Here is an 11,523-nt window from a genome sequence, read left to right as displayed (position 1 = left end):
TGATAATGTTGCTACATTCTACATACAGAATTTAAAACACAGCCATGATGGCGCTATCGTGAATATAGCTTTTTATGTTATAATTTATATGAATCCGAAATTGACTGTTTTCATTGTCCTTAAGATAGTAAATAGTTGAGGATTCAAGCTGAACGTTACACTTTCTTTGCGATCACAACACTGTTTGCGCGTCCGCTACTTTCTGGTCGCCAAATGACATTTACTTAATGAAAATGGAGCGCAACGAAAGTAATACTTCTGGCGCGCGCATTACATCCGAACATGTTCTGCACTTAAATATCTGTCCACGAATAAAACGAAATTAGCAGATCAGTTCCTTACTTAGTCTTTAATGTAATGTTTCATTCCTTTGCAGCCCGTAACTGTGCCAACTATATAATTGTTGCGATAAATAAGGATGCCAAACTAACGCCTTGGCAGCACCGCATATAAATTCTGTAGAAAGATCGACTGTAGAGTGATTTAGTCAAAATTCTGGGCACTATAGTCTATATATGATCGTCTTAATCATCAGTGTACTGTGCAATGGGTCAGTTTGCGTCTTCAGCGTGATTCGGGAGGACATTTGTGGTCAACCCTGACCCTACATGCTATACATCCAACTCCAACCCTAAATCCATGGTAATATTTGTGGCGGAATTTCATGACCAAATCGGGCTGCTGATAGTATAGCCACTGCTGATAGTATAGCCACTGCTGATAGTATAGCCACTGCTGATAGTATAGCCACTGCTGATAGTATAGCCACTGCTGATAGTATAGCCACTGCTGATAGTATAGCCACTGCTGATAGTATAGCCACTGCTGAAGTCCCCAAGTTAGTGCAAATGCCCATTACCCAATCATGCATGGGTGTGGGGGGGGGAACAAGAACGCCCAAAAAGAATTGAAAACAATTCAATTTTTTAATAGTTTTTATTGCCTAATTATTGGCCGTTCATTTTAATGTTCACGTTCGTAATTATGACTGTTGCCGCTATGTCCGGTCAAATAACGTCCGATAAGGTAGGTATAGATATATAAGCAGGTGACATTTCCTATGGACTGAATTTGACACTCGAATATCTTGGAAATCGTACACCACTATAGGTTGCTAGGTGCAAGTGTGCTGTAACCTTAAAATATCTGCTGCTCTGATTACTAGCTCACATGAGTCTCAAAGTTCACACTGACCGACAATATCGCACTAATATTATACAACTAGGAACCTGATAGTGATTATATACATCGAGTTGATTTTTGCCGGGCCATGTATAGTTCTCTGTTGTAATACTACACTATACCCTTTCCACATATTGTACTGTGTACTACATTCCGCATTTCTGTTTGGATTTCGTTTTTGCTTTGTTTGTCCTATCATTAGGTGGGAGCGTTATTTTTAGCCGGACAGTTTGAATGTTTGATACACAAATTAATGATTATGGTTGATCTCACAGTTGCAGTATGATGATGTCGTGGTAAGAGTGCTGATAAAATATGTATACATAAGTAATTCATTTATATTGAATATTTCATTGCTTGGTTTCTTGGCAGGATTGTGTTGAGTAGTTGTTAGTCGTATATAATAGTGCATACCTTAGTTAAGTAGGAAGTATATATTATAGCTCTAGTATAATATATAATATTATATATAGTAGACAACTTATTTGTGGCCAGTATGTGACCAGTATGAATGCATTTTTACATGTGACTCATGACTTAGACTAAAAGTATTTGATGTAAGCTGCTGAGATGTCGCATGAATTAACTTGTTGTCCGTTTTCTGTGTACGCTACTGCACAACTTGATATGCGTTAAAGCATTGATAATTATAAATCTTTATTTCTACTTACTTTTTTATAAGCTTAACGAATCCTGCCTTTGTATTTTTGCCTTCAACTGTTACTGATGATCCTAGCGTATAGTACTGATTCGGCTCATTAGAAATAGCAATACACTAGGCCGACTATTTATAAAACCGATACGCTTATTATTTACGATGTCGTTCATCATGGTTTCTTTGACAACCAGTATTTTACCAAAATTTAATTGATTAACAGGAGTCCTCATAAGATCTCCATCACACTAGTTTTATTGGTACAGAACTCTCGATCTGACGAGAACCTCCACACTAGACAGTGTTAAGTAACGACAACTTCGTAACTAACAGTGCTTAGCACCAGGGTGCATGCACATCTTCAGGGCTAATGAAACATGGCTGAGAGTTATCGTGTATGTGGAAGATGCTCTTGCCTACAAATCCCTCTGTCATAAGTAAGTGTTACTGTAGTTAGGCTACCAATTAATCCTCTAATTACTAATTACTTAAGATAGAAATATTATATTTGGAAATTTTATATTATATTGACTAAATTAAGAAACAAATGAAACCCCTATAATAACGATTTTTAGCATTGAATACGATTGTAATAAATCACGACTGCAGTCTGCAATGAATAAATTTTAAACACAAATCATTCAGGACGGACCCCTTGTCACTGCGGATACACAGATTTGTCGGCAGTGTACGCTACAGAATTATATATGGTTTGGTTGTTGCTATTTTCCTCCTCCTCGCTTTTGTGGAACGTCCGTCCTCTCTCAGTATCAACTCAGGTAATAAACCTGTTCATTATTTGATCTATGTCCTCTGAAAAGTGACACCTAAGATAATTAAGTAGTACCCAGAAGTATCAAGCACGTGATTTTAAACACTCACTTCCGGCACAATTAACCCAAACGTACCAGCCAACAATTCTAATTTAACCAGTTATTATACATATTACAGATTTCACAGTCGGGAACAACAACACGAACACGAGATACGAACTCCCATTTGGAGTGACGCATTCTATTGAGTTTGTTTGTATCATTTCCTTCATTGCAGACTTCCTAGCTCGCTGCAGGATATCCGATAAGTTCGTTTAATAATAATTAATTAATTAATTAATTAAGTAGGGTGGATAATGGTTGGCATGACTATGACAACAATATGTTTTTTGAGCTTTTTGCCGTTGGATATGATAAATGATGACCTTATTGCATTTCAGGCCTCCATGGAAAAGCAAATGGCTGTTTGCCTACGGAGTTGTCAACTTAGTTTACGTGATATTTTTCTGGTTGTTCATTGGTTTGTAATCACTATCGAGACATGATTTTTGTGAAATTTTAGTTAGTGATCAATGATTGAAACTTGAAAATTACGATTGCAGTGTTGATAAAAAATAACAGTGGACTGGTGACATTTTGGTCAATTTAAGATGAGTATGAAACTGAAACAAAATGTCGTTATGTTATCAGTATTATCTTAATCTACAAGATGAGTATCAAACTGAAACAAAATGTCATTATGTTATCAGTATTATCTTATTAATCTACAAGATGAGTATCAAACTGAAACAAAATGTCATTATGTTATCAGTATTATCTACGATCAATGCAATTTATTAAGATGTCCGCCTCCAATAAAGTAGGATTATCCAATATTAGTATTACTCTAACAATATCCAGGTTTGAGGTCGAGCCAGTTGCTTGTTTACCGGGTACTACGGCCGTTCTACATGGTACAAAACAGCTCGATAATGAAGAAGGTGCTGAATGCAGTGAGGCGAAGTTTACCCGAAGTGATCGGAGTGCTGGTGGTACTGACACTGAATGTGGTGGTATTTGGACTTAGTGGGCACATTCTCTTTTCTGATACTATCAAGGAATACTTTGAAACTATGGAGGATAGCTTGTGGAATTTTTTAGTTCTAACAACAACTGCAAATAATCCAGATGTTATGATTCCAGCTTATAAAGTTAACAGACTTTACTTTATTTTCTTCATTGCTTATATCTGGTTAGGTGAGTTAAATTGTGGAAATCATTTTGCATCATTTTAGTAGTCAGTGCCAAATTAATATGACACTAATGTGTTCGGCATAACACCCCACTGAATTTTATGGCTCGGTAATATTTATTATTCATTCAGGAACCTACGGGCTGATGAATTTGCTGCTGGCGGTAATATACAACCAGTTTCGGCACAATTTCAAGGTTTCAGTGAAAGAGCTTATAAAAAGACGAAGCCTTGCTTTACGAGCTGCGTTCGAAGTGTTAACAAACCCACGGGTCGGCAGAAATCGTGGGTATCAACTATCAGTGTTTACAGCTTACCGTATAAAAATGAACGGCTTTACTTTTAAACTTTGGAATTTCTGATATCTCTTCCTATAATACCTCCATAATTTATATTGTTTTTGCAGGAACTACCTCCCACGAGAAAAGCCTCGAGTCTAATCGAAATTGGGAGGTGACTGCTGACTCGGACGACTGTCTGATTGTGGATGACATGAATGATGAGGAACCAACACATCCCACCAACAAGTGTTTAGAGGTTTCAGCTGTTCTTGACATTTTGGACGACCTTAGGTAATTGGGAGTAAGAGGGGGATGCAGAGAGTCAGAATATTTCATAATTCTTAATAGTTGACTATGGAAATTCCCATGAACTGGAACTCAAAGTTTAACATAATACATAGTATATAATAAGTGGGTTATCATTATGAAATTGATCAACATTTATATTGCATCAGAATGAACAGAAAGTATAAAAATTTCCTGTACGATAAATTGAACGACCATAAGAGGATGCAAACTGATCATCTTGACAAACAAGACTTTGTGAAACTATTTTTCGGTGAGCAATTCTCGGCCGTTAAACTAAATCATGTATATTCCAACTTATAAGATACTCTACTATGTTCTAGAAAATTCCACTGTAGAATCTTCCTTTAAACATAACACTTTGGTATGGATTCTGGATTACCTCGGTTTTGTTATCTCCCCCAGATGTCGAGACGGACTATGCGGCAGACGCACTATTAAAACGAGACGCATATTTAAGAAGAGACACATGGGAGGTTCCTTACATAAAGAAGATTGTTCTACATCCTTTTTTTGAGGTACAGTACAAAGTTTACAATGAGCTACTGACTTTTGGGATTATAAGGACCTCACTCACTAAGAATCTCCAAACTAAACTCTTAAGACGATTAATTTACAAGCTTATCAAATCTCACCAGATCCAAACCCGGCCAGGGTTAGCACTGATGGATTTGTTTAGGATAATTTGTAGTATAAGGGATTACAATACTAACTTATTTACAGGTTGTCGGAACAGTTTTTGCGTTTGTGAACACGGTATCACTGCTAGTCGTTCTGGCCCAAAACCCTGATGAAGATGGAGTTCGTTCCGGAGCAGATTTCGTTTTTTTCATGAACATTATAGTCACAATCTACTTCATTATCGAACAAGTATGATGGATTTCGTGAAAATAATTTAATTGTAGAACAAGCACCAAGATCAAAGAAGTTCTTTCAACATTATCTTTCACTATCATTGAACCATAACAATAATCATCATCTTATCTAATTCAAGTTGTTATGCATCTTAAAAACGAACATAATGGATATACAACTTAAACTAAAATTGTTTTGATATTTTGACCGATTACTAATAAGGCGCTAAGTATTGACCACTGCAGTTAGATTTAATTAGGTGTTACGGTTCATGGGTGTTGGACCCAAAGTTTACATCCGAACATATTCCTACTGTTACGACTTGATCCTGACGGTTGTTGTATCCATATTGATGACAACTTTTTACACTCGAGACCTTGATGATGACGGTCAGGATCTGGCTGCTACCAATATCTTGCGGAGTATTAACCTTTGTATTTGTTTTAGAGTCATCAGAGTGGTCATGCAGGTTCGGAATTACTGTTTTAGGATTCGAAATATCATTATATTAAATGTTAAGTGGTATTGGTTCAAAGTAAATCGTGATTGTCATTTTCTATTTCATGTGTGTTAGTAATTAAAGTAGCCATGTTTACACTGTATCGTAGCTAAAAACTTATAAAACTAAATAATTTTAGAGTGCCTTCTTTTTCAACAGGTCAAACGACTGAGGGTCGTTGTGAAGACCTATGTAACACTCATCAAGCACATGTCCTCTTATTTGGGTAATCTAACTATTTTACATATTCGTCAATATAAAGCAAGATTATGAAACTTCGTTTCAGTCCTATAACTAATACTAATAGTAATATACTGTCATTTCCCCGATACCCTATGGCCAGCTTATTAAAGAGAGGATGTCTTTATAGAGATCACATAAGAAACTCGCAGGAATACTGATGGCTCTGATGTACGTGTACGCTATAATAGGGATGGAGTTGTTCTCAGCGGATGTAACTTCAGAGATCCACAACAAATCGGCTGTGAGGGATAACCAGACCCTGGCTTCTCAATGTGGCACCTACTGGAATCTTGGTATGAAATGGCTTTGACCTATGTCAGACACCGTGATATTTTGATCAATTATATGCAACTGTGTCGAGTTTAACGCTGTTTTATTTGAATTCTGGTGATGCTTTAACATAATTAAGGCTATTTCAGATTACTACACTTTGAATTTTGACGATTTCTTTGCTTCGATAGTGACTCTTTTAACGCTGATGGTGGTGAACAACTGGCACATTATCGTCAGTAAGTTGGTGATATAAATTGTTCAGACAACTGCACTGGACGACAATGAATTTAGATGAGGCTGGTACGGCAAGCTGAATGCTGATCGGTTGATCACTGCCACGTGTCTTAAAAAGTAACTTACACTACCAGTACCTCTCTGTAGTAACCCCTATCTATTGTTATCTTTAAAAGTCGAAGAAATTCGATACAGCAGCTAACTATAAACTAATCATGTATCCCACAGATGCGTTCTCTTACTCTAGAGGAAACTGGTGGTCAACATACTATTTAAAACTAATCATGTATCCCACAGATGCGTTCTCTTACTCTAGAGGAGACTGGTGGTCAACTTACTACAAACTAATCATGTATCCCACAGATGCGTTCTCTTACTCTAGAGGAAACTGGTGGTCAACATACTATAAACTAATCATGTATCCCACAGATGCGTTCTCTTACTCTAGAGGAAACTGGTGGTCAACATACTATTTAAAACTAATCATGTATCCCACAGATGCGTTCTCTTACTCTAGAGGAGACTGGTGGTCAACTTACTATAAACTAATCATGTATCCCACAGATGCGTTCTCTTACTCTAGAGGAAACTGGTGGTCAACATACTATTTAAAACTAATCATGTATCCCACAGATGCGTTCTCTTACTCTAGAGGAGACTGGTGGTCAACTTACTATAAACTAATCATGTATCCCACAGATGCGTTCTCTTACTCACGAGGAGACTGGTGGTCAACTTACTATAAACTAATCATCTATCCCACAGATGCGTTCTCTTACTCTAGAGGAGACTGGTGGTCAACTTACTATGAACTAATCATGTATCCCACAGATGCGTTCTCTTACTCTAGAGGAGACTGGTGGTCAACTTACTATGAACTAATCATGTATCCCACAGATGCGTTCTCTTACTCACGAGGAGACTGGTGGTCAACTTACTACAAACTAATCATGTATCCCACAGATGCGTTCTCTTACTCTAGAGGAGACTGGTGGTCAACCTACTACAAACTAATCATGTATCCCACAGATGCGTTCTCTTACTCACGAGGAGACTGGTGGTCAACTTACTATGAACTAATCATGTATCCCACGGATGCGTTCTCTTACTCTAGAGGAGACTGGTGGTCAACTTACTATGAACTAATCATGTATCCCACAGATGCGTTCTCTTACTCTCGAGGAGACTGGTGGTCAACTTACTATAAACTAATCATGTATCCCACAGATGCGTTCTCTTACTCGCGAGGAGACTGGTGGTCAACTTACTATAAACTAATCATGTATCCCACGGATGCGTTCTCTTACTCTCGAGGAGACTGGTGGTCAACTTACTATAAACTAATCATGTATCCCACAGATGCGTTCTCTTACTCGCGAGGAGACTGGTGGTCAACTTACTACAAACTAATCATGTATCCCACAGATGCGTTCTCTTACTCTCGAGGAGACTGGTGGTCAACTTACTACAAACTAATCATGTATCCCACAGATGCGTTCTCTTACTCTAGAGGAGACTGGTGGTCTACTTACTATGAACTAATCATGTATCCCACAGATGCGTTCTCTTACTCACGAGGAGACTGGTGGTCAACTTACTATAAAGTAATCATGTATCCCACAGATGCGTTCTCTTACTCACGAGGAGACTGGTGGTCAACTTACTATAAACTAATCATGTATCCCACAGATGCGTTCTCTTACTCACGAGGACACTGGTGGTCAACTTACTACAAACTAATCATGTATCCCACAGATGCGTTCTCTTACTCTAGAGGAGACTGGTGGTCAACTTACTACAAACTAATCATGTATCCCACAGATGCGTTCTCTTACTCTAGAGGAGACTGGTGGTCAACTTACTATGAACTAATCATGTATCCCACGGATGCGTTCTCTTACTCTCGAGGAGACTGGTGGTCAACTTACTATAAACTAATCATGTATCCCACAGATGCGTTCTCTTACTCTAGAGGAGACTGGTGGTCAACTTACTATAAACTAATCATGTATCCCACAGATGCGTTCTCTTACTCACGAGGAGACTGGTGGTCAACTTACTATAAACTAATCATGTATCCCACAGATGCGTTCTCTTACTCTAGAGGAGACTGGTGGTCAACTTACTATAAACTAATCATGTATCCCACAGATGCGTTCTCTTACTCTAGAGGAAACTGGTGGTCAACATACTATAAACTAATCATGTATCCCACAGATGCGTTCTCTCACTCTAGAGGAGACTGGTGGTCAACTTACTATGAACTAATCATGTATCCCACAGATGCGTTCTCTTACTCTAGAGGAGACTGGTGGTCAACTAACTACAAACTAATCATGTATCCCACAGATGCGTTCTCTTACTCACGAGAAGACTGGTGGTCAACTTACTATGAATTAATCATGTATCCCACAGATGCGTTCTCTTACTCTCGAGGAGACTGGTGGTCAACTTACTACTGAACTAATCATGTATCCCACAGATGCGTTCTCTTACTCTAGAGGAGACTGGTGGTCAACTTACTATGAACTAATCATGTATCCCACAGATGCGTTCTCTTACTCTAGAGGAGACTGGTGGTCAACTTACTATGAACTAATCATGTATCCCACAGATGCGTTCTCTTACTCACGAGGAGACTGGTGGTCAACTTACTACTATAAACTAATCATGTATCCCACAGATGCGTTCTCTTACTCACGAGGAGACTGGTGGTCAACTTACTACTATAAACTAATCACGTATCCCACAGATGCGTTCTCTTACTCTAGAGGAGACTGGTGGTCAACTTACTATAAACTAATCATGTATCTCACAGATGCGTTCTCTTACTCTAGAGGAGACTGGTGGTCAACTTACTATAAACTAATCATGTATCCCACAGATGCGTTCTCTTACTCACGAGGAGACTGGTGGTCAACCTACTACTTCATATCATGGTGGATCATCTGCGTTCTACTTATTCTTAATGTTATCATAGCCCTCATTCTCGATGCTTTCATCGACAGGTTTACCTGGCCTCTTACTTTTATACTGTTCCGGTACATCTGATAACTGATATACATACAGGGTGGCCCATAAGTGACTACCCACACGCAACCTCTTAATAACTCACGTAATTCGTCTCCAAATTGCACCAAAATTTCAGAGATTATAGATATGGGTCAAACTTAGATTTCCTGAAAGTTTCGTAAGCCACGCCCAATTACAGTGGGCGTGGCGTGACACTCCCTCTTTTTCACTATTGTCTTCATAAAATGAGAACGCTTTAAGCTAAGAACTCAAAATTTTTTGCACACATTTGGCTTGATAATTGAAAACCTTTCCCAAAGTTTCAAGTTCATTGGTTAAAATATGGCTAAGTTATGACCATTTCAAAACTCATCGGATACGTGATCCGAGCACTCAGTCAGTGATCTCGTCACTTGGTTAATGGCCTGTTTGGCTCACATGCACCGCTTGATTGGTTGCAGCCTGCTTATGGGCCGGCTTATACAGCTGACTGCACCTAAAACGCTATCACACGAATTTATGGTGGTGTCACCATTTCAGGGCTTGTTAGCCCTGCTAGTCACAGGTTCCTTACAATCAATAAAAAGGAATGATGTATATTTACATTATACATAAATGTAAAATAATCGATTGCGTGTTCTAAGAAGCTTGGCCGGCTTGAATTCCGTACATTTGTGAAACTGCCAAACATCACTCGTCCACCTCTGACATTCCGCATCAAATTACTATCAGTGCTTCTTAGAACAAATTAAGACTTAAGATAGGCAGAAGACACATTCTTGTACAGCAATCACATGACCGTATCCCAAAAATACCTTGTCTCCGCAGGTGGGACAAGAAGGACGATGTAACCGAAGATCGGGGAAATTTCCACGTGAACCAGTTTGTGGATCCACACGAACGAGCTCGTGCATTCTCAGAAAATGAACTCGTCACGGCGCTCCATCGCAACAACATCATCAAAAGTCCCTTCCTTAATATTAACTCGACCACTCCAGACGTACCTAGTGCAAGTTATGTAAATAGCCAGCAGATATTTTGTGCCAAATCGCCTAATTCTTTACGTAGGTGATTCACAATATTGAGTGTAATGTAAGACGAAACAAGAAATGCGGCCGCTTTTCTTTTGTGGATGGCCGCTCAATTTCCCGATCCGTGATGACGTATTTATCATATTCCATACAACCTGGGGACGGCCCAGTCTTTACTGTTTATATAAACATGCAAATATGGCGAAGTGACATGCCGACTGCCGAGCGCCGCCCAGTTAATATAAATCTATATTGAATTTGAAAATCGTGTATACTTCTATGTAACCATATGTTTATTGTTTATGCAACCTGACACGGATCTGTGCAAAATAGTAATACTAACTCAAAATAATAATAACATGCTATCAATTAGTGAATTAGTGCCTAGTGGGATATATATATAATACGTACATGATGAAATTAATAATGTACTTGGTTGGTTCAGCGCCAACAATTATATAATTCAGATTATCACGCAAAATAACTTTGCGCAGGTAGTCACGTGGGCGATAACAGTGCTCGAAGGCATGTACGCACGCACGCACGCACGCACGCACGCTCGCAGGCACGGTCGCGAAGCTACCATATACAAAAAAACCTCGATCGCTAACCCTTGTCCTTGACTCTTTTGTGCCTTCGGCACGAGTCATGGATCGGGAAAAAATGCTGTTCTGGAAGTTTTTGATGAATTTTAATTTTTATGTTTATGTACTTCAGATGCAATCTATAATGTTATTCCTTACTGTTAGTCTTATGTTCTCGATTTTGATTCTTTGATGTTTTAACGATTCTCGTTTTTTTGTTGTTGCTTCTTATGAATATTTCATTCGATACTAATTTAATCCCGTGATATTGATGAGAAGAAGCCCAGCTAGGTTAAATGTTATTCCAATTCTACTCCTATGTCCATGGTTCAGCCGTCGTAATTCTAATCTGGGGTTCCAATTC

At 38.6% G+C, this 11,523-nt stretch overlaps 2 protein-coding genes across 2 annotated transcripts in view; both read left to right on the top strand.

Annotated features, from left to right (window-relative positions):
* LOC134820429 (uncharacterized) overlaps positions 1-11,523 on the top strand; it is an 81,056-nt gene that overhangs the window by 12,382 nt on the left and 57,151 nt on the right. The window lies entirely within an intron of this gene.
* On the top strand, positions 2,059-11,360 carry LOC134820420 (two pore channel protein 2-like). Its single transcript, XM_063830799.1, has 17 exons — positions 2,059-2,274; positions 2,483-2,616; positions 2,789-2,918; positions 3,051-3,130; positions 3,511-3,846; positions 3,974-4,126; positions 4,248-4,413; positions 4,578-4,681; positions 4,834-4,946; positions 5,152-5,298; positions 5,543-5,752; positions 5,942-6,008; positions 6,175-6,318; positions 6,445-6,534; positions 9,417-9,540; positions 10,373-10,636; positions 11,222-11,360. Exons 1-16 carry the CDS (start codon positions 2,189-2,191, stop codon positions 10,614-10,616), a joined length of 2,328 nt encoding a protein of 775 aa, XP_063686869.1. The 5' UTR covers positions 2,059-2,188; the 3' UTR covers positions 10,617-10,636; positions 11,222-11,360.

This window comes from Bolinopsis microptera, chromosome 9, assembly GCF_026151205.1.
Source record: "Bolinopsis microptera isolate Bmic1 chromosome 9, MBARI_Bmic_1.0, whole genome shotgun sequence".
NCBI lineage: Eukaryota > Metazoa > Ctenophora > Tentaculata > Lobata > Bolinopsidae > Bolinopsis > Bolinopsis microptera.
Note: the sequence above shows the minus strand (reverse complement) of the source record. Positions and strands in the feature narration are given on the sequence as shown.